We start from the raw sequence: 27,682 nt of genomic DNA, 5'->3' as shown, positions 1-27,682 counted from the left end.
GGAGTTGAAGGCCAAAACATCTGGGGATCCACAGGTTGAGAACCACTGGTATAGGGGTTTGAGCATTAAATTATGACTCGGGATGAGAGTCTGATCTTTCGCTGACCCATGGAAACCTACTTATTTACATTATTTATACCCTGCCTTCCTCCCTTAGGGGACTCAACCTATTATGTGACTTTGGGCAAGTCACGTATTCTCAGCCCCGCAAAAAATCCATGGAGGGGTCATTTTGCAGAGAGCGGAAAACACACATGTCGTCTTGGAGAGCAAGGTGCCCCTGGTGACCGCCACCACCATTTCCTTCCCCAGACATGAAAAACGCTTCCATAAAGCTTCATGCTCACAGCAACTATATTTCATGGGAAGAAGGTGGTTAAGGAACACATACTGAAAAAATGCAGAGATGTTGGTGACTGGTTTTTCCTGGACAGGAGTATTGCTACTATTGTTTTTCTAACTTTCTTGTTCATATATTGTTACACATCTTATGACATAGTTTTCAAAAGGACTCCAGGACAGAAGAGGAATGTTTTCTACTGAAGAGGGTAGATGGGATCAGTGCTTCTTTTTGACTCTCCCAAAATAAACTCAGCTCTTGCCTTTCACCACTCTGCTCAGAGAAGGGGGTGGTGCCCCTTTTATATATGAGTTAAATTTCAGTACTTACACTGTCCCGTGGATAATTTGACCTAGCATTAGGGGGTTAATTTTTTTACTTACATTTCTAGACATACACATGAGTACATTGGGTAACACACATTTATTTTGCACTTTGTCTTAAAAAATATCAGGATGGTTTAGGTAAAATATACCTGATGTTTTTTTTCATGTTAGGAGCGACTTGAGAAACTGCAAGTCGCTTCTGGTGTGAGAGAATTGGCCGTCTGCAAGGATGTTGCCCAGGGGACACCCGGATGTTTGGTGTTTTACCATCCTTGTTTGATGTTTTACCATCCTTGTGGGAGGTGCCCCAGGTGGCACAATGGGTTAAGCCTTTGTGCCAGCAGGACTGCTAAACCTAAAGGTTGGGTTGCTGACCTAAAGGTTACTGGTTCGAATCAACCCAGGGAGAGAGCAGATGAGCTGTCTCTGTCAGCTCCATGCGGGAACATGAGAGAAGCCTCCCACAAGGACAGTCAAAACATCTAAACATCCGGGCATCTTCTGGGCGACATTCTTGCAGACGGCCAGTTCTCTCACACCAGAAGTGACTTGCAGTTTCTCAAGTTGCTCCTGATACACATGGGGAACTGGAGTTGATGGGTGAGCTGAACAAATGCAAAGTTTTCTAATATATAATATATACTGCATTTTACACTATCTTGTTATATATGCCAATAAAGGCTTATTGGATTGAATTGGGTGATCGGAACATAGTAGTGTGAGAATGGTGCCTGCAAGTTCCTGCATGCTTGCTTTTTTTAAAGTGGCCAAAAAATAATAAAATACAGTAGAGCAGGGGTCCCCAAACTAAGGCCCGGGGGCCGGATGCGGCCCATCAAAGCCATTTATCCGGCCCCCACGGCACAAGGGCAGAAGGGGGTTGGGCTAAATGACCCAAGGGGTCTCTTCTTCTCTTACAACACTTATTATTATTATTATTATTATTATTATTATTATTATTATTATTATTATTAACATTGAGGCTGGGTGGCCATCTGTCAGGGGTGCTTTGCTTGTGCTTTTGGTGCACAAAGGCAGAAGGGGGTGGGACTAAATGGCCTAGGGGTCTCTTCCAATCCTCTTTATTATTTATTATTATTATTATTATTATTATTATTATTATTATTGTTGTTGTTGTTGCTCGGTGGCCAACTATAGTCCGGCTCTCCAATGGTCCGAAGGATCGTGTACTGGCCCCCTGTTTAAAAAGTTTGGGAACCCCTGCAGTAGAGTCTCACTTATCCAACATAAATGGGCCAGCAGAACACTGAATAAGCAAAAATGTTGGATAATAAGGAGGGATGAAGGAAAAGCCTATTAAATGTCCAATGACATTATGATTTTATAAATTAAGCACCAAAACATCATGTTTTACAACAAATCAACAGAAAAAGCAGTTCAATACACAGTAATGTTATGTAGTAATTACTGTATTTACGAATTTAGCACCAAAACATCACATTGTATTGAAAACATTGACTATAAAAATATTAGCTGCTAACAAACTGACTACAAATAAATATAGAATTGCATAAAACGAATGTGCAGTAACAACATTGTTGGAAGTTAAATCTGTAAAAAGTCCAGTCTTTGCTGCCTAGAGAAACAGCTGTGGATCCGGGCGGGAGGCAGACTGCGTTGGATACTCCAGAACGTTGGATAAGCAATGGTTGGATAAGTGAGACTCTACTGTACATTGCTCCTGTCAGTTTAAGGGGGGAAAGGCCAGCACATTTCTTGGTGTCCACTTTCAACTGTCTACATTTTTCCTTTGCATTATAGGAATATAATTGTGCACCTCACATTTCAAGTATATAAATAGTTAAACAGTACTTGACATTTAAATGTGATTTTGGTACACTTGTATAGTAATGATAATCCTATTAAAGATCTTATGTCATGGGGGAGGGGTACGTTAGATGTGCAAGGCTTGCATTGATTGGCTGGAGGCAAAGCAGAAGGGAGGAGGCTTTTCAAAGCGGGGAGGAGGCCTTGCTTGATATAGTTAGAACAGGGATTTCGGTGGGAAATGCCCAGAGGTTGCAGTTCTTGATGATCTCATATTGACGGCAGCAGCACAGTGCTGAGTGAGCAAGGGTGACCCAGGAGCAGAGTGCTGAATGGGAAGAAAGGAATGGTGGAAAGAGAAGCAGCAGCAGCAGCAACAGCAGCAGCAGCAGTGTGTGGAAAAACAACAGCCAGAGCAAAGGAGAGAGAGGAGCCAAGAGAGAGGAAAGGGCTTGCATAGAATGCCTACCAGGTGTACTGAAAAATCTGGCCGTCTGTGGCAATGAATACAAGGACTGTTTCGCTGCCTATAGATCAGCGCTTGTCCTCGAACTGAATTTGTGTAGGACGCAGGTGGGGGGAGGGTAACTGAGAGCTTGACAGCTCTCTTGAATACAATGCTAAGTTATGCATAATGATTTGGCAAGACAGCCTGGGAAATGCTCCCGCTGCATGAAATGCTTTCATGTAAATCCTAGTTATTGATGCATGTAAGACAAGCGGCTTGGATATAAAGGTGAAGGGGGGAAGGAAAGGAAGCAATGCAGGGGATGTCGTAATAAAGGTCTGCATTGGGTCGCCTCCTCGAAAAAAGGAGGGGGTGAAGCCACGAGAAATCAGCCTCATGTGGATGGTGGCGTTGACATGCGGTTGGGTTGAATTCTGAGAGATGCTAGACATTAAATCTGACAACTCTGCGCAGAGAGACCATGGAGAAGTCAAGTAGTGAGGATTCCTCAATTCACCGGAGTCCATCTTTGGATAGCAAGGACTCAGACTTTGCTAAACCTTCTACCTCAGGCAGGCAGTTTGGCCGAGGCTTCACTGCTGGAGCTTTCTACGGTACCGCTGGATCACGCACAAAGAACCAGAATACGGCCCCCACTGGGACTGGTGGACAAAGTGACAAATGCAATGCACCCAAAGGCAGCAAATACGTAGTCTTTTACCTGGATTTATCATTTGTTTTCCTTTTAGAATTTAAGAAGTGCAGCATGGCGAGAGGCTGCTTGTGTTGTTTGAAATACATGATGTTCCTTTTCAATCTAATATTCTGGGTAAGTTGTGCTTTTTTTTTCTATTGTCTTCATTTAGAGCCCCTCTCCTACTGCATTGTGAGCCCAGTAAATCTTCCAAAGCTTAACAGTGAGGAGCACTGCCTCCTTGCCTTTATCTGAATGGAAAATGTATAATGTGACATAATATTATGTGCTCAAGGGAAAAAGAATGTACAATTCTCATCCATTTCTGGATCTTATGAGATTGGTGCATAGGGAAAAGAGCTTTTCTTCTAGCCATGCTATTTATATTGCTAGAGTGGTATTGTTTGCATTATTTTAAAAAACATTGTAATATTAAATTACACTTAATGTCTCAGCTGTCCCCCATGAGTTCTCAATAAGTTACTTTCCGTTTGAATAAGGTTTAGACTTTCTCATTTATTGATAGTTGTTTTGAGGCAACCTGACCCTTAATGTTGTAAGCACAGAAAACAAATGATTCGGACTTCACCTTAATCGCTTTTGCTCACACTGGTATGTTAACTTGGTAAAATGGAGAGACCACAATGTGCTATGCTGTGAGAACACAATCGATTCTACTTCATCAGGAGGTGTGTAGAACTGCAACAAAGCTTCAGTAAGCAAAATCTGAGAACTCGGGCTATGATTACAACCCAAATTATGTCACTTGGAAAATCAGGCTGTTCATGCCAGTCAAAATAATACTTTTGACTTTTAAAGGATTCAGGTGTGAAGGATTAAAAAAAAACCTAGAAGCATATTCCTGTGTGTGAGTTTAGAGGGAAAATATTCAAGGTTTTCCTTTATTTGAAAAAATGTTGTTAGCCAATTGTTGTTTCCCTTTTACAGTCTGCTAAATTAAAGTTAAGAGGGCATCTTTGTTTTTTGGCAGCTGGCTTTTCTCTTCAACTGACCTATTTTATCTTTTGAAAATGGGGGACTGAATGCCCTGAGTCCCCAATCTGTGAGCTTCGAGTGTCAGTGGAATAGAAGCAGGCAAAAGATTCTGCTTTAGAGAGAATGATCCAGGCTGCATGTGCTAATGTGTATAGTGGATTGAGCGTTGGACTGACTAGGACTCCAAGGCACTGGGATTTGAATCTTTCTCTGTTCAGTTATGGAAACCCACTGGATGACCTTGTGTAAGACACATACTCGAATGCATTATCACACAACACTTTAAAGAGTAGGTATAATATGTGCATTCCGCTTTAATTTCAATGGCTGCCTCCTGGAGAATTTTAAAATCCTCAGCCAAAGAGGTCCTGGATCTCATTAAACTACAAACCCCACAATTCAGCAGGAGGCAGCCATAGTATTTAAAGTGGAATGCATACTCAGTGCCTGCTCTTTCAGGTGTAGTGTGATAGGCAATGCCAAACCTTCTCTGAACAAATCTTATTGAGAAAACCCCATTATATGTTTGTTTTAGAGTTGCCATTAGTTGGAAATAACTTTAAAATGCACAACAACCAAACTGAATTTTTCCCAGCAAGGATGCTCTGTTAATGTTTTAAAACATGTCTCTTCGACTGTTGCAATGCTTTATTGCCATTCATGGAATACTAGAACTATAAAGTAACAGAACAGTCTATTAACAATAGATTTGTACATTTAGCTATTACAGTTAATGCCAGTCAGGCCCAGGTCTTGGTCACATGGCAGAACAGTGTCACAGAGGGTGCCAGTTTTTCCCACTGGGTCAAAGAATCCCACGGTCTAGGTAAGGCCTCTTCCGTTGTTCCTCTGCTGGAGTTGGCAGATAGGGAAGGCCATTGCTTTTGATCAACAAGGAATGGTTAGTAGAGGAGGAGTAGGCAGTTCCTAAAGTCTCCTGGACTTACTTAGTGCTTTAAAATTTATCATCAACACTGAATTATACCAAGAAACAAATGGGCAGCCAGTTCTGTCAATGCAGAACAGGTGAAAGGTAGCACTCACACCCCTTTACAACTTGTTGCTCTTATCCCTATGGACAGCAGAAAACCACCACATCTATTTCTCGACTCACTTCGTGATGGGATTTGTGACCTATGATTTCACAGTGTTGTGTTATATGTCTCAAGTTATTTTGATATCCATTCATGTATTAGTTGTCTTACACTGTATGGAGGTACAGTAGTATTTCGCTTATCCAAACTTCGCTTATCCAACACTCTGTATTATCCAATGCAGTTTGCCTTTTAGCAGTCAATGTTCTAAATACATTGCAATGTTTTGGTGCTAAATTTGTAAATACAGTAATTACTACATAATGTTACCGTGTATTGAACGGCTTTTTCTGTCAATTTGTTGTAAAACTTGATGTTTTGGTGCTTAATTTGTAAAATCATAATGTAATTTGATGTTTAATAGGCTTTTCCTTAATCTCTCCTTATTATCCAACATTTTCGCTTATCCAATGTTCTGCCATCCCGTTTACATTGGATAAGCGAGACTCTACTGTAGGTAAAAACCCTGTGGTGTTTAAATGTAATTGGACTGGGAACATCAATTCTAGTTTGCACACTCATCATGAACAACCATATTTTCTAACTTTATGGTGATCATATGAGAGACAGGATGAAAGGCTTCCTCATTAAATACATATTTCTTAGGGTCCATGGTATGAACTGTGCACATGGCTGGTAGGGTTCTTTGAAATTTCTGCTTAAACAGATAGCTCTGTTGAAGAGACAAACTGGTTTTCAGTTTAAATGATGCAACACAAATGAAGCTGGCCTTTCCAGAATGTTGCACACATCTATTCACATAATAAAAGTGAAAATATGTATGTGTGTGTGGCTGGGGTATCCAATTACACAGATAAGCTCCCACTACCCAGGATGTCGCACCCCAGAGCTGTACGCTCCTCCCAGATCCAGCAGGTCTGAGATCAAGGGCAGAGGATATCGGTTGCAGATGGTGATGTTATTCAGGGCTCGGTAGTCAATTCAAAGTCTCAACTCACCCGACTTTTTCTTGACAAACAGGACCGGGGCCCCAGCCGGAGACTGGGAGGGCTGAATCAAACCTTTACGCAGATTTGACTCCAGAAACTCCCGAAGGGGGACTTGCTCGGGCTCCGAGAGGGAGTATAGGTGTCCACGAGGTATCTCCTCGCGGACACCTTCCACCAGATCGATGGCACAGTCATAGAGCCAGTGGGGCGGTAGTCTCTCTGTTTCTTTTTCATTGAACACGTCCAAAATTCAGAGTATTTTTTGGGCAGAGTAACAAGAGTCTCTACTTCTTGTGCATGGCATTTTTGGGCCACCAGGCAATTGTGGTGACAGAACTCTGAAGCAAATTGTAATTCCCTTCGAGATCAGGAGATGTTGGGATTATGTAGAGTTAGCCAGGAAACTCCGAGAATCAAGGGAAAATGAGGTACTTTGGTAGCAAAAAAGGAAATCTCTTCTACATATTTCCGAATCCACATCCGCGTTGGTTCTGTCCATTAGCTAACAGACCCCATTTTCAGAGGCCTACCATCAATAGCCTGCATGACTCGGGCATCCTTGAAATCTTGATATTGTAATCCCAAAGAATCGACATAGTCCTTGTCGATGAAGTTATTTGTAGCACCCAAGTCCACCATGGCATGGACCATGATCGGGCCTCGCTTTGCCGACCACAACATGACCATCAACAGGAACAACACACCAGTCTATGGCTCTTGGGGTGGGTTGCCGACCGAACTGGTGAGCCTCTCTGAACCCGGTCGTCCTCTTCTCCTGCCAGCTGTTGGTCACGGATTTCTAGGGTACCGGACTCTTGGCATCGCTGCGGCCAAACGAGTGGTGGTTTTTTTTCTTTGCAGGGCAATCCTTGGCAAAATGTCTCCCGACCCCACAATACCAACACAGGCTTTCTCCGCAGCGTCAATCTTAGACAGGACATACCCCAGCTGCATCGGTTCTTCTTCATCAATGGGGCCGGTCTGTGGTGGTGGCGTAGGGAACGTGAGGCGGTAGAGTGTGTCCACTCAACCCACGAGTCCATTGCTGCCGAGTGGCAGTCATTGCATCGATCCGTAGGCCCAACGCGATAAGTTTCTCTAAGGAATTGGGAGGCTCATGCCGTCTCCTCTTGCATCTCAATATTCAGGTCCTCTCGGAACTGTATCCTCAGGGCCACATCATTCCAGCCCACATGTTGAGCCAAAACATGGAAATCGGTAATGTATTGTGCCATAGTTTTATCCCGCTGGAATAGGCGCCGACGCTTGTGGGCAGCCGCGTCTTGAGTGACTTGACCTCCCCAAGTCGCTTGTATGTGATCCAAAAACTCTTGGACTGTATCCAGCACAGTGGGTATCGTACAGGGTTGTGGCCCACACTGCTGTAGGACTTTCCAGGAGGCTGTATACCATGGACACCTTCAACTCCTCCCAAGGAAACTCTGCTGTGCGAGCGTGCAAATACGCCAAGAATTGGCGTTTGAAAACCTGGACCTAATGTACTTCTCCAGCAAACATTGCTGGCAAGGCCAAGGGAGGAGGGTGCGGCCCAATTTGCGTACGAAGTCCCCGCATCTCACCCTCCTGAGCTTGGATGGTGTCTCGCATACTCTAGTATTCATCTTGGGCAATCTGGACCTGAGGGCCCAGGGCCTGAGTTGCAGGCGCTGCCGCTCCCGCGGCTGCGCCGTCCGTCATTCTGGGTTTTGGTCTCAAGGTGTTTTTTGGAGAGGTGTCAAACTGTCATACCACAGAGCTGCATGGACACCTTGAAAACCACACTGGAGCCCAGAATATAAGCAATCGAGCTGTTTATCGAATAATATAAGAAAGCACAAGCAAATAAAGTTCAAAGTCAATAGGGTGGATGAACCACCAAGCAATGTACTTATCTGTCCTTAAACAGAAGTCCAAGAATGTCAGAAGTCCCAGAATGTCTCTCACGATTATAGTCCAAACTGGAACTGTGCTTTGTCCCACAAGAAGTATCAGGAGTAGTCCACACAAAGTTCACCTCCTAAACAGGAAACAACAGGAAGCCACAGGAACAAGAAGCAAACTCAAGGTAATCCAAGAAAACTGTAATCTACACGGCAAAGAATCAGGAAGGCTCAACTGGAAACAAGGTACAGCAAGGCAGGGAATAATTCTAATCCACAAGGCAGAATCTTGGCTTGAAAGTCACGGAGGCAGGAACATGAAGACAGAGATCTTTCTCACTTGAATTGCAAAGTTGACACCTCTACCAAGCAGAGAAAGCAAAAAGCATTTAAGGAGATTTCAAGGCTATTGTTTCTAAGGAGAACTATCCTTCCCATGGGAAAACTTATCATTAGCTCGTTTCTGAACCAGATGTTGACACCTTCGCACACATTCCCTCCGGCTCCGTCCCTGGGTAAACATCACCCTCCTGTCAAAACCATCTTCCTCCTCTGGGCTGCTATGCCCATCTGACCTTTGTTGACCTGGCCTTGACTGAACAGAGGAATGCTTATCTTTGGTTTCAGAATCCTCTGCTGAAACAAATTCAGGCAGGGAAGCTGGATTTCAGGCATTTCAGGCCTAGAATCAAAGTCTTGAATGGGGCCATAGTCTGACTCTAGCTCAGGCTGAGCTACAACACAGGAAACACCACTGGCCCTCCTTCCAATGACATAGCAGGTTATAACAAGCACCATGAACATGTGCAAGAGCCCTGCCAATGTCCTCCACAAACACCATCCTGCCCACCACCCAAGTGAAGGCTTTCATACGGGGACAATTTCATCCTAGATTTTCTGTTTTTCCTCCACCATAAACATCCCGGTGTTTCTTACTCTCTCCATTGGTGTGGAATTTGCATAACCCCGCACACTGACTCCCCCATAACCCTTTTCTATTCTTTTCTATGGCACATAGCAAACAGAGGAATTGATCAGCAACTGAAAATACTAGAGAGGTTTGGGGAGAATTCACCATGATTTATAGGAGTTGTAGATGCTGGGATGTACAGTTCACCTGCAAACTAAGAGCACATTGAACTCCATCAACGATGGACCTGGAACTAATTTGGCACACAGAACCCCTTTGACCAACAAAAAATACTGGAGGTCTCTGAAGGGATTTATAGGAGTTGTAGTTCACCTACATCCAGAGTGCACTATGAACCCAAACAATGATGGATCTGGACCACATTTGGCATGCATACCTGATATGCCCAAATTTGAATACTGGTGGGTTTTGAGGGGAATTGGCCTGGACATTTTTGAGTTGTGGGTACTGGGATTTATAGTTCACTTGCAATCAATGAGCACTCTGAACTTCACCAAAGATGGAATTGGACCACACTTGGCACAGAGTCCCCATGACCAGCAAAAAATACTGGAGGTCTATGGGGAAAATTCACCTTGATTTGGGGGAGTTGTAGTTCACTTATATCCAGAGAGCACTGTGAACCCAAACACTGATGGATCTGGACCAAACTTGACACAAATAACAGATATGCTGAAATTTGATTACTGGAGGGGTTTGGGGGAACTGACCTCCTTTCTGGGATTTGTAGTCCACTCACAACCAGTGGGAGTGACCTCCACCGATGATGGACCTGATTCTGACTTGGCACACAGAACCCCCATGACTAACTCAACCTACTGGAGGGGTTTGAGGGGACTGACTCACCATAGTGGGAGTTGTAGTTTACCCTACAGCCAGAGAGCACACTGAACCCCACCAATGATGCATCTAGAGCAAACTTGCCCAACATAACAAACTTTAAGTACGATGGAGTTTCTCAGGGTTAATCTGGCATGATGTCAATTGTAGTTCACCCACAACCTTATGCATTTTGTACAATTTAAAAACCGACTTTTTCAAATAATCTGGGCAACACTGGGTACCCAAGCTAGTTTCAAATAAATCTGAGCCACTAGGACTGCGTACAAGGCTTGCAAATGTATGTATATTTTCAATGTGCAACTATATTCATTTCTAGAGCAGGTCATATTTCTGTGGGAAGGGTTTTCTTATAGTCTATGTGACATGCAATATATCCTACTCCTAATAAGTACAGAGAAGCCTTTCCAGATGCCCTCAAGAACTGAATGGCCCACAGCCTCCTATAATGAATTTCTAAGATGCTTTGCAAATAAATAACTCATAACAGTTCTGGTTTGGGTGCTATAAAGGCTCCGAATCCATAAACGACTTCCCTGCCAATCCTCTAATAAATTTTCCTCCATTTAATTGTTCGTTTTTCTTAATATTGTCCCCTAGTTAATTATCCAAAATTTCATGTGATCTAATTGTGGTTTAAATTTGCTGTTGCTCTGACACATATAGCTAATAATAACTGCTTTCCATGTAGCCTTGAAAAAAAGTCTTTTATTTCTTCTCTCTCCAACCTTACTTTGTATGTTAATTTTTGCAGTTAAAACTATGGCTCATGCTCTATTTAACCCATTCTGTATTGATAGATTCTCTAATTTTTCCATACTTCGATCATCTGCATTTTGCAGTGCATACCAAGCATAATATAAGATCTTTATTCAGTAAATTCTCATTTCCATGTTCGAATAAAATACAAGAAGTAATGCCTCTCTGAAGTGCCCCCCTCCCCCAAATTGAGAATTAAGGCCTATTCCCAAAACTTCTGTATTTTTGGACATAACAGCCAATTATCCTCTCCAGAATAATTTTGACACACCATTAATGATTGAGTGCAACTTGAGGGGATGATAATTATTTATGGATAATTTTCAATATGTTCTCTCCCTAGAGACAGAGGGCACTCTTTTTGCGCTTCTCTAAATATAGCATTGTTTGATATTTTCTTTTTGTTCTTTTTAGAAGTTTTGTCAAGAAACTGATCTCAATAAAATTGAAAGCTTTCATCACATCTAGTGATATTTTGCTATTGGATCCTTGAGAGAATAATTCTTATACATTATATTTAATAGAATCATAGAATTGGAAGAGACCTCGTGGGCCATCTAGTACAACCTACTATTAAGAAGCAGGAAAATCGCATTCAAAGCACCCCTGGCAGATGGCTATCCAGCCTCTGCTTAAAAGCCTCCAAAGAAGGAGCCTTCACCATACTCTGGAGCAGAGAGTTCCACTGCTGAACAGCTCTCACAGTGAAAAAGTTCTTCCTAATGTTCAGGTAGAATCTCCTTTCCTGTAGTTTGAAGCTATTGTTCCGCATCCTCATATCCAGGGCAGCAGGAAACAAGCCTGCTCCCTCCTCCCTATGACTTCCCCATACATATTTATACATGGCCACCATGATCCTAATAGGCACAAATCCAATTTGATGTGGATGAATATAGGTTATTATAAAGTTATTTAATCTCTTTGCCATAATTGACACAAATATATTTGATTCCGATCAAGTAATGTTGTAGGTCTGTAAGGCGATAGTGACAGGGGATTCCCACTGGTTTAAATACAAGTACTATTTTTTGCTTATTTTATGATTCTGAATATTCCTTCCTGATAATATACTATTATAAACCATGCAATTGAGGGATTATATCATCCACATGTTTTAAACAGAAATTGGTATTAAGTCCATGCAAGCCAGGTGTTTTATCCAATTTTAATTTCACAGTTGTTTTTTCCCCTTTTCTCAAGAGTTATTTGGACACTGAATACATCTTTATGATCCTTTTGGAGATATTTAATAGGCACTTCCCTTATAAAGTCTTTGACATCATATTCCTATTGGCACACAAGAAATATTACAGCCCAGCACAGAAATAATAGAATCATAAAGTTGGAAGTGACCTCATGGACCATCCAGTCCAACCTCCTGCGCAGGAAAATTGCATTCAAAGCACTCCTTACAGATGGCCATCCAGCCTCTATTTAAAAGCTTCCAAAAGTTAAGAAGTTCTTCCTGATGGAATCTCCTTTCCTGTAATTTGAAGCCATTGTTCTGCATCTTTGAAAGTAATTACTTATTTCATTTGAATTTGAAATGAGAGTATTATTTCGATTTTTAATTGAACGTACACTATTAGATAATTTCTTTAGCGTTAGGCAGTCATTATGTGTACTTGTTGCTAAATTCGTGATATGTTGTTTTTAAATACCCTAAAGTAGAATGTATTTTATCTTTTTCTAGGGAGTCCAACTCTGATCCTCTTTATCATAGTTCTGCCCATGTTTCATTGCTCTGTTTTTTATGCTCTTTTTATAATTCTTCAATACTTCTTTGTATCTCTTCACTCATTTTTTTTGTTTCTCTGTGTTTGTGCTTGAACTTTCATAGTATTTCCTCTTGTGACAGCCCATAAAAGCCCCAAGAAAATTTTCAGATGATCTTTCAGTTTTTCAGATCAGTTATTACCTCCCCTTTTATTGTTGGACCCAATCTTAAAGTTATAAATGAGTGATCAGAGCATAAAACCTTAACAAATGGTTGTAATTCTGATAAAATGTTTTCTGTTGTAAAATTATGATCTGTTTTAGAGCAGCTAGCTAAGTGTTTCGAGTCTCCTTGTGGAGGGAAAAAATGGGGTATCAACAACAACAATAATAATGTGTCTAGAAGATAATATGTAGTCTCTTTTCTTAGGATGTTATTTCCTCCATCTATTAATTTGTATCCCTGCAAGAGTATTTACAACCACCATTGTTCTTTCTTTTTTGTCTGACTCTACTGTCTAATATCTTGTCCAGTATACAGTTTGTTTCCCCTCTAATAGTTATAAGTCCCTCTGTATGTTTCTTCATTTCCTTCAACATTTGTTCCATCAAGGTGGCTTGATTTTTATTTTCTGCATGGTACAATCCAGATGGTTCATTCTGTTACTTTCCCTTTTACAAATATCAATCTTTCTTCGATATCTTTTGAAAAGGCAATATTTTCTACTTTACAAAATTTCAAAAACAATAAAGCTCCTCTCTGTTTCAACCATTTCATTTTGAGCTAAACTGTTTTTCAAAGTAAGACTGTGGCAATATTCTTTTAATTCCTTTCTTCATATATAGTGCCGGAACACTATATCAGGTCTCACATTCTTTCAATGGAATTTCATACTCTATGTCTTTTGGATGGTGAACTCAGGTCATTCACAGTTAAGCAAATTAATAAATCGTTTTCCATTCTTTTAATTTAGGATATGTTTATAAAATAGATTATCTTGAATCTTAGAATCATGGAAAATGTATTAGAGTTGGAATAGACCATTTAGTCCATACCCCTGCCATGCAGGAAAAGCACAATCAAAGCACCCCCAACAGATGAGCATTCAGCCTCTGTTTAAAAGCTTCCAAGGAAGGCGCTTCCACCATCCTCCGAGGCAGAGAGTTCCACTGCTGAACAGCTCTTACAGTCAAGAAGCTTTTCCTAATGTTCAGGTGGAATTTTCTTTCCTGCAATTTGAACCCATTGCTCCGAATCCTAGTTTCCAGGGCAGGAGAATACAATAAAAAGGGCTTTTTGGGTTACATCCATTGCAAAAGCAACAAAAAGGAAATAGTAGGTTTGTTGCGTGCAGGGGATGGTGAAATATTAATAGTGGACAGAGAAAAGGGAGAACTGCTCACCACCTTCCCTGCCTAGTCTTCTCACAAAAAGGAAACATTGCTCAACTTGGGGATAATGGAGCAGAGGAAGCAATAGAAGAAATACACACAGAAATTCACAGATTAAAGAGCTGGATAAAACTGCCAAAATAATATTTAACATGAAGAATTGTCAGGTATTACACTTAGGCAGGAAAAAATGAAATGCACAGATATAGAATAGATGACGCCTGGCTTAAAACAGTCCATGTGAAAGGGATTTAGCAGTCTTAGTAGACCACAAGCTAAACATGAGTCAACAGTATGATGCATCAGCTATAAAAAAACAACAACAATGTGAATCTAGGCTGCATCAGTAGGGATATAGTGTCAAGATTCAGAGAAATAATGATCCCATTCTATTCTGTGCTAGTCAGACTTCACCAAACTTATGAGGAGCGATTCGGGGAGCTGGGTATATTCAGCTTGCAGAAAAAAAGGCTAAGAGGCCACATGATAGCTGTGTTTCAATATTTGAAAAGAGGTCACATTAAAAAAGGGGCCAAGCTTGTTTTCTCCTAGTCTAGAGACTAGAAGATGGATCAATGTATTCAAGCTGCTGGAAAAGAGATTCTATCTAAACAAGTGGGTCCCAACATTTGGTCCTCCAGATGTTTTGGACTTCAGCTCCTACGGTTCCTAACAGCCAGTGAAATGGCTGGGATTTCTGGGAGTTGAAGTCCAAAACACCTGGAGGACCAAAGGTTGGGAACCACTGATCTAAACATTAAGAAGAACTTCCTTACTATATGAGCTGTTCAACAGTGGAACTCTCTGCTTCAGAGTATTATGCAATCTTCTCTGGAGGCTTTTAAGCAGAGGTTGGATGACCACCTGTTGGGAGTGCATGGCAGGGAGTTGACTCCTTCCAACGCAATGATTCTATGATTCTATTGGAATGGGATGGAGGGGCGGAGAAGGGGATCTGCAGAGTGAAACCAACAAGGGTTTTTTTCCCATATCTGTTGTCTAAAGACAAGAGGATGGTGTCAGCTACAATATGTAGGTGTACCATACAAATGTAATGAATCAAAATATATATTTTTAAATATTGATGAATGGTTTTCATGAGATATGTTGTGTTCTTCATTTTTATAATTCACTAGCTTGGGAACCCAGTGATGCCCGGGTTATTTGATAGAGGCATTATTTGTCTTTGTTTGTTAGGTATTCTCAGTTTGGAGTGGGTGAACTACAATTCCCAGAATCGTGGATTAATCTTCCCCACCCAGGGGCGGCTCAAGGCATACGCAAAGTACGTAGTTGCAGAAGGTGCCCTCCTCTGGAGGGCGCCACGCCGCTCAGGGCAGAGGCGGAGGACGTGCGGGATTCCCCTCCGGAGGGTCAGGGCCTCGCCCATTGGAGGGACGGAGAGAGGCTGTGCCGCGGCAGAAGAAGAGCCCAGCCTCTTCCCCTCCTCCCTCCTTCCCTCCAGCCTGGGTTCATTCCCTTCTCAGCCCCGTGTGGCCTGGGCTCCTGTGGGCCCGGGATAGGCGCCTAATTTGGCCACCGCTGCCTTCTCCTCCTTCTCCCCAGCCCCTCTCATGTCACTCTTCCCTCCTGTGCTCCCAGAAGCGTGGAGTTGGAGCCAGCCACATGCGGTGAAAGCAAGAGCAAGGAAAGGGCACGCAGCGAGACAAGCAGAAAGCTGCAGATCTACACTGAAACCCAGTTGCAGGATTGCTCCTGGATTCCTGCTTGTCTAGAAAACTTTTGCTATTTTCGCCGTGTGCATGCACAGTGAGACAAGCAGGAATCCAAGAGTACTGTAACTGGGTTTCACTGGAGATCAGCAGCTTCCTGCCTGCCCCGCCGTGTGCGCACACGGCGAAAGCAGGAACCAGGGAGGTGCGTGCAGGTAGAGGAGGGAGGCCTTGCGCGTCTCCCTAAATCTTCCTTTCGCTGCGTGTGTACTCGCCTATTTCCCTACTCCTCTTCCTGCGTGTGCGAAAAACATGCATAGGAACGCAAGAGGGGTAAGCCAAGGGGTAATCCCTTCCATTTCGGTGGCCTTTTAATTCCTATGGATTCCTAAGTACCCTCAGGGCTCTTCCACACAGCCATATAACCCAGAATATCAAAGCAGAATAACCCACAATATCTACCTTGATCTGGGTTATCTGAGTCCACACTTCTATATACTCCAGTTCAAAGCAGCTATTGTGGATTATCTGCCTTGATATTCTGGGTTATATGGCTGTGTGGAAGGACCTTTAGTGCTCTTCCACACAGCCATATAACCCAGAATATTAAAGCAGAATACCCCACAATATCTGCCTTGATCTGGTTTATCTGAGTCCACACGGCCTTATAATCCAGTTCAAAGCAGATAATGTGGATTATCTGCCTTGATATTCTGGGTTAAATGCCTGTGTGGAAGGACCTTCAATGCTCTTCCATGCAGCCATATAACCCAGAATATCAAAGCAGAATAACCCACAATATCTGCTTTGAACTGGGTTATCTGAGTCCACACTGCTGTCGATTGTCAGGTTCTTTTCTCCCAGTTGTGCTGTGGGTCAGTCTTCCACCGGAAAGAGCACCAAGACACACGCTGGTAGGTTCCAACAGATTTTATTGTACCGAATACCAGAACCTTCTCTTTGGCCCACTTATATAGGGGCTGTTGCATACCAGAGGGTCATTGAGGTTTTATGGCTGGCCCGTTTTATGGCTGGCATCTGTTCCTTGTCAGCCGATCGGAGATGTCAAAGATTGGAGATCATAACAATTGCCCTATATCCCAGTTCAATGTTTGGTGCTAAATTCGCAAATATAGTAATTCCTACATAACATTACCATGTTTTGAACTGATTTTTCTGTTGATTTGTTGTAAAACATGATGTTTTGGTGCTTAATTTGTAAAATCATAATTTAATTTGATGTTTAATGGGTTTTTCCTTAATCCCTTCTTATTATCCAACATTTTCGCTTATCCAATGCTTTTATTTTTCAGTGATTGGTTTGGGGGGGGGGGGGGGGTGTGCCAAAATTCTGTTTGCTTACACTTGACAATTACCTAGGGCCAGCCCTGATCCTCCCCAAGCCCTGCCAGCATTCAAAGTTGGCCATTTTGGTCTGTGTACCAAGTGTGGTCCAGATCTGTCGTTGACTGGTCATCGCCTGGTTGTAGTGCTCTCTGGATGGGGGTGAACTGCTACAACTCCCAGATTCCAGGGGCAATTGTCCCAAAACATCTGTCAGTATCCACAGCAGGCTATGTTGAGTCTGGGTGCCAAGTTTGATCTAGATCCGTTGTTGGCTGGGTTCAGTGCTCTTTGGATGCAGGTGAACTATAACTCCCAAAATCAAGGCCCATTCCCACAAACCCCTGCAGTATGTTCAGTTGGTCATGAGGCTTCTCTGTGCAAAGTTTGGTCCCGGACCATTGTCGGTGGGGGTCACTGTTTCTCTGGATGCAAGTGAACTATAACTCCCCTTCCCCCAAACTTGTCCAATATGCTCTTTTGGTTCTGGGGGCTGTGTGTGCCAAGTTTGGTCCTAGTCCATCATCAGAGGAGTTCGGAGTGCTCATTCATTGCAGGTGAACTATAAATACCAGTACCTACTACTTCCAAATGTCCAGGCCAATTCCCCTCCAAACCCACCAGTATTCAAATCTGGGCATATCAGGTATGCATGGCAAGTTTGGCCCAGAGCCATCATTGTTTAGGTTCATAGCATTCTGGGTGTAGGTGAACTACAGCTCCTCTACATTCCCCAGTAAGAGTCACAGTGCTCTGACTTGATGTAGCTACAACTTCTACCATGTGGAGTCAATCCCCCAAACTACTCCAGGAAGTGTAGTTGTGCTGTGTTTGTTATGCAGACAGATTTGAAAGGGAAGGGCAGTAGGCGGGGTCATGCAAATTTCACACCAGTGGAGAACCCTGGGATGTCTGCCTGTGGTGGAGGACAATGCAAAATCTAGGATGGAATGGTCCCCAAAGAAAAGCATTCCTTGGGTAGTGGGCCGTAGAGTTTGGGAAGGACATTGGCAGGGTTTGGGCTACATGTTCATGGAGCTTGCTGTAACTGCAATGTCAGTGGAAAAGTGTGACTTGCTGGCTCCTCAGCACTGGGAACTATAGCCTGTTTGTGGAGGCCGGAAGCTGTCTGTGTGAGCGGACACCTGTGCCACATACACACATACAGGTTTTCACTTTTATTATGGCTATAAATATAGATATAGATAGATGTATGTGTCCGTATTTCTTACAAGGGATTTGGTTTAACCTCCAGGCTGCTGGTAAAACTGAGTTATTATGTTGTGGAATGATGCATGTCTAAAATATGTGTCACCAACATGAAACGCTTGGAAAGCTCTGTTGTAGAAGGATATGAGGTGAAATATCTTTCCTGTAGTCTGAACATGTGGTGGTGTGAATCTCTGGATTTTGAGCCCATTTTATAGGGTTCCCACTGAAGTCACTCATCTTGTGGGATGATAATCCTTCTCCTCAACATCAGGCCTTTCTCAGTTTATTACCGTAATTTATGTGACTCTTGTGCACCATCGAATCTAATGAGCACCCTGATTTTGTTTCTTGGTTTTTATCCATTATTTTAGTTTCAAAAGTAAGTTCCTCTCTTTACTTGTTTGTTTATGTGCTCATCTGTGTCATTCACCCTCACAATGTTTACTATTTTGATACAGCAAAAAAACCCAAAAGCAGACTCAGCAGGACTCGATCTCCCTTTTTACAGAATGATACTTGTGAGCCATTCAGAGTCTAATAGTGTAGAGTAGCAATTATAAGCCTAACAAAAGACACCGATGCAATGAGGGTACTTCGAGAGGGTTGTACTAGCGAGGATGGACTACAGCATGATCAGTGGTGTTTTTCAAGCTTGCAGTCAAATCTAATGGGCAATCAAATCTGACGTGTACCCTAATTTTCGCAACATAATTTGGCCAAAGAAGGTACACATTACATTCAAGTAAATACAATAAATTTGTCTTTTTGCCCTGGTCTGCCCGTAATGTTGAACTACTTGGAGCTCTTTCATATGACGAATCACTATATTTTTGTTGCGCTGTGTTAATATATGGGAAATATCTCAGTGAGAAGAAGAAAAGATGCTCTTTATTACAAAATCCTTTAATGCTTGCTTAGTTTCTCCTTTTCCTTATCTTTTAGCTAGCTGGAAGTATTTTACGAGTACAGCAGAGTCTCACTTATCCAACACTCGCTTATCCAACGTTCTGGATTATCCAATGCATTTTTATAGTCAGTGTTTTCAATACATCATGATATTTTGGTGCTAAATTCGTAAATACAGTAATTACTACATAGCATTACTGCGTATTGAACTACTTTTTCTGTCAAATTTGTTGTTAACATGATGTTTTGGTGCTTAATTTGTAAAATCATAACCTAATTTGATGTGTAATAGGCTTTTCCTTAATCCCTCCTTATTATCCAACATATTCACTTATCCAACGTTCTGCCAGCCCGTTTATGTTGGATAAGAGAGACTACTGTATTAGAGGATGCTGATTTTTTTTTCGTGTCAGGAGCGACTTGAGAAACCGCAAGTCGCTTCTGGTGTGAGAGAATTGACCGTCTGCAAGGATGTTTCACAGGGGACATCCAGATGTTTTGATGTTTTACCATCCTTTTGGCAGGCTTCACTCATGTCCCAGGATGCTGATGGAAGCCTGGAGAAACAGACTTTCCATATCAGGTTGCAGCAGCATGTCTGCAGTAAATGCTAAAAATAAAGTTTGCACTGGGAAAGGACAGGGAAATCTTCTGCTTGAATCTGCAGTAGCTGTGTCTGCGTGTTACAGGTTCCAATAAAAGGCAAGATAAATAGCAGTTGTCCCCAGAGTCCTTTACTGAGCAGTTTGAATAGCCTGTTTCACCAGCTACCCCCAACACTGAAGAGCAAAAGAAATGATACACCTATACATTTAGTTGCCAAAATGGAAACTGAAAAAGTTTCCTATTGGTGCATTTGGAAAGAAGGTCCCATGTGTTCTCTATAAAGCTCAGTATGTTTTTATTTATTTACGACAGGGTTAATTGGCCTGGTTGTTTTGTTAGACATGTGTCATCATACACAATACCTCATGGCCAAGTATGATTGTCTTCCAAGGGTAGAGTCTTGCTGGTGGGACTGAAAGTGACCATGAAAACCTATTCTGGATCCACATGGTTTTTCACAGTGAGGACAGTAATTTCCAGATGGAAGGTAGTCATTACCAGGGCTTGCATGATGCACCTTCCTCTTGGCACGTTTCTCTTTCACCCTGTATTTGAGTTAGTTTTGGGGGAAAACATGTTGAAATGTATTGAACTTCTCTTTTTTCAAATTGTGTAGTGAACTATCCTCATTCCTTTCATGTAATTGCTGATTCTGGTACCAAATTTCCTGTTAAAGAAGTCATATTAGGCAACACATCCTTTGTTAATTTAGATATATCTACATTATTCTTGTAGGTGCTTCAACATTTGTGCAAATGAGCTGCAGTTCAGGCACATTTCTGATAAGCAAACAATTAAATGATGATTATTGTCATTTATTTGAGATATATCTCACCATACTGAGAAATGGCAGATAAGCTCAACTTGGGGTAACAACAGATGGGCGGCTTCGGGGCCCCTGTTGTCCCGTCTTACTGTTCTTTATCTGCAACCCAGATTTGGCTCAGACAGCCTTTTGAACAGAGGCCTATTCTCTGAAAAGTAGGGCACTCTGTACCGCAAGACTTTGGAGCATCCACCTTATGGGACAGATACAACACCAAGGGCTTCCCCATCAGGCCTGTGGCCTTGTTTCAGTTCCCTGCTTGCGCACACACATTTGTTTTTCATCCAATTGCCCTGTGTTGGAGAGAAATGCCAAATTGCCAAGCAACAATGATGCTTCATGCAGCAGTGAGACTTTTATGAATTTTCATGCAGGGTATGCAATCAGTTTAATTGCATACTGAATCAAGGGAGAGGGGGAGATAAGGTTTAATTCTGCCTTCTTTCCCTGTGCATTATCATTAAATTTTGAAAAATCATTGCTAGTACCACAGAGCCATTTTTTTTTAAAAAAAAGCCTTAGTTAATGACAGAAATCTAGGCTTTTAAAAAACCTGAAAGTTGGACAAGAGGTTTCTGGGACAGGGCAGGACTGGAAGGAAAGGGTTCATCCTTGCCTAACTCATGTAATCCCTATTGTAAAAATCCCCCAGGGATGTCATTTATTTTTTTTAAAAGCCTCTCTTGTTAATAGTAGAAGCTTTTCAAAATGTTAACTACAGTCATCGTCTGCATGTGTGTAGTAGGATTCTAAAAACTTGTCTCAGTCTTGAATTAGATACAGACTTTTTTTCACCTCATCTATGAAAAAGCAAGATATTCTTAATCCATCTGGCTAAAGGTTTTCACCTTTGCAAGAATGATTTGTGTATGATTGTTCAAACTGGGTAAATGGTGTAGTTAAAACAGAATAGCTGCTGTCTCATTGCAATGGCTTTTAAGAATCAGATGGGGGTGGATGTATTATTTGCATCTTTTTGATCAATAAGCCAGTCCTTCTGAGCTTGCTGCATGTGTACATGCTTTACTCTGCAAAAGGAGAAGTCACATGTTTTGTGCAGAGCCGTACAATTTGCAGAAAAAAATGTTGGAGAAAAGTGCTCATTCTTGTGCATTCTTGTGTTCTTCACACATCTAGTATTCACATATGTGAATAGGCGATCGTGTGGGACTGTATACATTATGAAATTGTGTGAGTGCATAAGGACCCACTAAAGCGGCGTCTGTCATCAGTGATGGACTGGATGAGGGCTAATAAGTTGAAGGTAAATCCAGACAAAACAAAGGTTCTCCTGGTCAGTCAGAAGGCGGATCATGGTGTGGGGTTACTGCCTGTGCTGGGCAGTGTCACACTCCCCCTGAAGACACAGGTTCGCAGTCTGGGGAGGATCCTGGACTCATCGCTGACCCTGGAACCTCAAGTGTTGGTGGTGGTTGGGAGCTCCTTTGCACAACAAAAACTTTTGTGCCAGCTGTGCCCAAATCCTGAGACACCAGATCTGACCATGGTAGTCCACACCTTGGTTGCTTCCTGTCTGGACTACATGGGCCTGCCTTTGAACATAGTTCGGAAGTTGCAATTAGTTCAGAGATTGGCAGCCAAGTTACAAACTGGAGTGCCGTATCGTGAGAGGATGACTACCATGTTGCGGCAACTCCACTGGCTGCTGATCTGCTCCTGGGCTAAATACAAAGTGCTGGTCATCATTACCTATAAAGCCCTAACCGGTTCAGGCCCAGACTGTATGCAGAAACATATCTCCGTATACAAACTGGCTCAAGCGTTGTGATCTGCGGGCTCGATCCCAGCCCCTTCTCAAGCATGGCTGGTGGGAACAAGAAATGGGACCTTTTCCGTGATTGTTCCCTGCCTCTGGAGCTCCTTCCCAAAAAAACTAAAAAATGCCCCCTCTCCTTGCCTTCAAAAAGTTACTAAAAACCCATCTATTCACTCTGGCATATGGAGAGGAGGAAGACTAGCATCCTTGTGTAGATATGTTAAATCTTGTCTCGGAATTGACTTTATCCTGTTGGTTGCTGCAAATCACCTCATCTCTTTATAATCTTCTATTTATATAGTTTCTAGATGTTTTTATCTAGTGATAAATTTATACTAAGTGTTTATGTTTGTATAGGCCATTTAAGTTTTTATCTTTGGTCATTTTGTTTGTTATTAAGTTTAAAGTTATGCTACCTCCTTGTTGTTTGATGTGATCTGTTTTGATGTAACTTGTTTGTTTTTCCCTTTTAGCATTGACTGTTTGCCATATATGCTGGAAATCGCCCTGGTCCCTTCGGGGAGATAGGCAGTCTACAAATAAAGTTTTATTTATTATTTATTATTTTTGAGGCAAAGTTGAAGCAATGTCATTGTAGAACTAGTAATAATTTTTGGTTTATCATAGCAAATGTAATACCACTTACAGTAAATAAACTTCTCTGTTATACTGTATGGTTCTTAACAGAGGTTCTCTGGCCATCTGGCATTGCTTTCCTTAAGAGATTTAAATAGTCTGAGCTGAGGGACAAGGAAGCTTATGGTATTTAATTGTGTGGCTGGGAAGGCAATTTATGATGTTTTCTTCTTGAGTACATCATATGTCTGACCAAAAAAACAGAAACCAAGAATCCCAGCACTATCTTTCTCCGCTGTACGTAATGCACCTTTTATAAGAAACATATTTGCAAATGAGCAAAACTACCAACAATTCTGTATTAAATTTAGTTATATAGATAGTGGTATATAAAAATATGGGCTAGAGATACTCAACTTCATACATTAGTGCATACAGCATCCTTCTCACTGATTGAGTAGCATGCCTGCTGCTTTCTCCTCTGAACATGATCAAGGCATGCTCAGTTGGACTTAGTTCTGGAAAAGAATTTGAAAATTTGTGACTCTGAATCTCAAAAGAGCTTTTCACTTGCCCACCAGCATTTTCATTTTCATATTGAGATACAGCATGTGACTTTTTTTTTTCTAAACTAGGATAACTATGTATTTTGCAATGCATTAACTCTAGCATGTGTTTTTAAAATACTTGCTTTTTACATTGTGTACATTTTTCAAATGTAGAAATAGTTGTGTCCACAATTCCATTTCCGAAACACGTTACAAACCTCATAAACATATAGATCTAGTGGGGGAGCCTGAGGGGTAGGCCCAGAGTTCTCTTCTATTCCCCACGAGTGCTAAAAATAAATAGCAAGGTAGCTCATGTAGTCACCTGCGACTGCTGTGATGGTTTGTTTTCTTTCAGAGGATGTACACAGCTATACTTGCAGCAAGTGTAAGTTGATGGCCCTCTGGGAAAAGAAGGTCCAGTGCCCTGTGGTCCATGTGTCCACACTCCAATATATTAGGGAAGAAGAAGTTATCTTGTACCCAGCAAAACAAACTGTCTTGCAGGATCGGTACACAGGGGATGCCTCTGAAGAGGAAGTCACTCTCCAAACACTTGGAGAGAGGTAAACACTTGAAGGAAAGTAGCATGCAGAAGTAGCAGGACCAAGAATCATTCTGTGAATTTGTAGCTTCGATGGCGAAGTGTGTTAAAGCATTGAGCTGCTGAACCTGCAGACCGAAAGGCCTAGGTTCAAACCCCAGGAGCGGCGTGAGCAGCCACTGTTAGCTCCAGCTTCTGCCAACCTAGCAGTTCGAAAACATGCCAATATGAGTAGATCAATAGGTACCGCTCCGGCAGGAAGGTAATGGCACTCCATACAGTCATGCCGGCCACATGACCTTGGAGGTGTCTACGGACAACACCGGCTCTTCGGCTTAGAAATGGAGATGAGCACCAACCCCCAGAGTCAGACATGGCTGGACTTAACGTCAGGGGAAATCTTTACCTTTACCTTAATCAATTTATAGCCCTCTACAGCATCAATGATGATGCGGAAAAGAAAGAAGTCCAACAGAGCTTGTCCTCAGGGAATATGCAGGTGTCCCTGGAAGGGTCAACATATGGAATTGCCCCTGCCAAACCCTAAAGAAGACATTTGGTAGTGGTAGTGAACTCTGTGCTAAGTAGAACAGAAGCAGTGGTTTATGGGACTAACAAGATGACTTGAGATGTGTGCTGTCTCCCTAGGACAAAAAATAATGGTATAACAGAGTTTGACAAGGCTTTTCAAGTCCTTTAACCCTTTCTTCTGGTCCTTGTGGGAACCAAGGACATTGTAAGGCATAGCCTTCAGAAGATTCCACAGGATTATGAAACTATGGGTGGGAAGCTGAAGGGCCTCAGGGCTTCAGCTGAAGGGTCATCATTTTATCTCTCCTCACAGTTCAAGGACGCAGTCCAGGATAGGAGAGAAGGGTAGTAGATGTGAATAACTGGCTTCACAGATGATGCCAGCAGAAATAATTTGGCTTCCTGGACCATGATCTGAGGTTTAATAATATTGGGCTTCTGGGAAAGGATGGGTTTCATCTCTCAGAGATTAAAAGGAATGTTTTTCCTAAGAGTTTCACAGACCTGATCAGGATGACACAGAGCTTTCCAGAGAGGAGGGGGGAATTCCCCCTTGAAATCTCCATGCATCATTTACAGGCGCCACAGAGCAAAAGAGACCCTTCAGTCTTGGTAAGGAGGCTATTTTTAAACTGTTTTCAGTAAAAATGGGGACAAGGGAGGGGAGGATATCCCTGCCATCTCTCCTTCATGGGTTGCTTGAGCCCGCAAAGGTGAGATCACTGTGGGGACTGCTCCTGGGATTGTGAATGGTGATTCCAGGAGCATTCTCCACACACCCCACATCTGCAATGATCCGGATCTTACAGAAAGGTCTGGATCTTTATAGGTATTTATAATCTGAAATAAACCTGGGTTTCTAGGTTTTGTTCTGGGTTAAAGTGCATTATGATGAGGTGTTATTTGGATGCTTCATGATAATGCAGTCTCTACACAGTATTAAATGCAGTGTAGAAGAGGCCTAAGTCATCTACCAAAGCTTGTAGAGTTGTTTTTTTTAAGGCTTTTGAAAAACTCATAATGGCTTTTTACTAATCACTGCATGGTCATCAAGATCCTTGCAAACTGACTGCTCTTCTATTTTTTTTTCTTCCTGACATTGTGGTCAGGCTGATTGGCGTATAGTTTTCACATTTTTTTTGGCCTTTTTTGAAGAGACAATGTTTTCTCATCGCCAGTCCTCTGGTAGTAAAGGTAAAAGTTTCCCCTGACGTTAAGTCCAGTCATGTCTGACTCTGGGGGTTGGTGCTCATCTCCATTTCTAAGCCGAAGAGCCGGCATTGTCCGTAGGCACCTCCAAGGTCATGTGGCCGGCATGACTGCATGGAGCCCCATTACCTTCCCGCCCGAGTGGTATATATTGATCTACTCACATTGGCATGTTTTCAAACTGCTAGGTTGGCAGAAGCTGGAGCAACAGCGGGCGCTCACTCCGCTTCCGGGATTTGAACCTGGGACCTTTCAGTCTGCAAGTTCAGCAGCTCAGCGCTGTAACACACTTCGCCACCGGGGTTCCTAGTCCTTTGGTACCTCACCTATTATACATATATCTCGGAAATGATGGCAGGTGGTCCTGTGATGTGTCAGAAAGTTCTTTCAGTACTCTAGGATGTAATTCATAAGGCCTTGCAGATTTGAACTAACTAAGGGGGCAGCCACAGTATAGAATTGGACTATTGAACTGTTGTCCTCAAGTAGAAAATTCAGACCACTCAGCAACCCACTGTGAAGAATTTGCATGGCATTTTGAAGGTAAAAGTCACTTAGATTTGCTTTGACTTAGATGCTGTAGTGGATATTACCTTGGCTCTTGTTTGCCCAGTGATATTGGATACTTTCCAGTTTCACATTAAGCTGCCTAACATGAGTGACAGCAGGGGGATTCTCCAGGTGTCACGGCGAATCCGTGGGGCAGCGGGGGAATCTGTCACCCCGCATTGCTCGCAGTAGCACCTTTCTCAACACATGGGAAAAAGCGTTGCTGCCCAGCTGCCCCCTGCACTCATCCCATTGCTGATAATGAGAACATGGAAAGCTTCCCGTGTTCCTGTTGCTTCCTTGTTTGACGCTTTCTGCACAAAGCCCCGCCAGAAGTAGCTGTACGTTGTTTGATGGACTTCGCCCCTGAACTGTCCTGAAAGTGTCCTACGACCGGTAAAATTGCCGATGTGATGAAGTCTGTAGACAGGATCCTTGGAGAGTTGAGAGTCACTACATGTGTGATCCTGCCCTCCCAATTGATCAAACAGGCTAGAAGGGGACTGCCTGAGTGGATGAAGTGAATAGGTCATGACTTCTTACAACAAGACAGAGTTCTACCTTCCCTAATGGATGTACAGTAGAGTCTCGCTTATCTGATATAAACGGGCTGGCAGAATGTTGGATAAGCGAAAATGTTGGATAACAAGGATGGATTAAGGAAAAGCCTTTTAAACGTCAAATTACATTATGATTTTACAAATTAAGCACCAAAACATCATGTTTGCAACAAATCAACAGAAAAAGCAGTTCAATACACGGTAACGTAATGTAGTAATTACCGTATTTAAGATTTAGTACCAAAATATCACAATGTATTGAAAACATTAACTACTAACAAACTGACTACAAATAAAGATAGAATTGCATAAAATGAACTTACAGTAACAACATTGTAGAAAATTAAATTCGTAAAAAGTTCAGTCTTTGCTGCCTAGAGAAACAGCTGTGGATCCGGGTAGGAGGCAGACTGCGTTGGATAATCCAAAATGTTGGATAAGCAAATGTTGGATAAGTGAGACTACTGTATTTGTGAGGCCTATGTTGAAAAAGCCATCCCAGAACCCCTAAGTAATGGATATTTATCAATTTGTATCCACCTTCCATTTTTGGGCAAGGTCTTGGGAGTGTGTGATGGCATCTCAACTCCAGAAGGACACCTGGCATGTGAACTAAAAAGGTCTCCACTTTCAGCCTTTAATATGAGAAAGCAGTCTCATGATTTTT

At 42.3% G+C, this 27,682-nt stretch overlaps 1 protein-coding gene across 5 annotated transcripts in view; it reads left to right on the top strand.

The window, feature by feature from the left end:
- Positions 1 to 27,682, top strand: part of tspan9 (tetraspanin 9) — a 178,596-nt gene that overhangs the window by 70,522 nt on the left and 80,392 nt on the right. For 4 of the 5 annotated variants that reach the window (XM_003221386.4, XM_062982001.1, XM_008111339.3 and 1 more), the window contains one exon: positions 3,652 to 3,731. In XM_003221386.4, coding sequence (XP_003221434.1) covers positions 3,669 to 3,731 — 63 coding nt within the window. In that variant the 5' untranslated portion in view covers positions 3,652 to 3,668. Of the gene's footprint in view, positions 1 to 1,851; positions 3,732 to 27,682 lie in introns of those variants that run through there. The other variant, XM_062981999.1, reaches the window with a different exon arrangement.

The sequence above is a fragment of the Anolis carolinensis genome, chromosome 5, assembly GCF_035594765.1.
Source record: "Anolis carolinensis isolate JA03-04 chromosome 5, rAnoCar3.1.pri, whole genome shotgun sequence".
NCBI lineage: Eukaryota > Metazoa > Chordata > Lepidosauria > Squamata > Dactyloidae > Anolis > Anolis carolinensis.
This window is presented reverse-complemented; position numbering and strand designations above follow the sequence as displayed.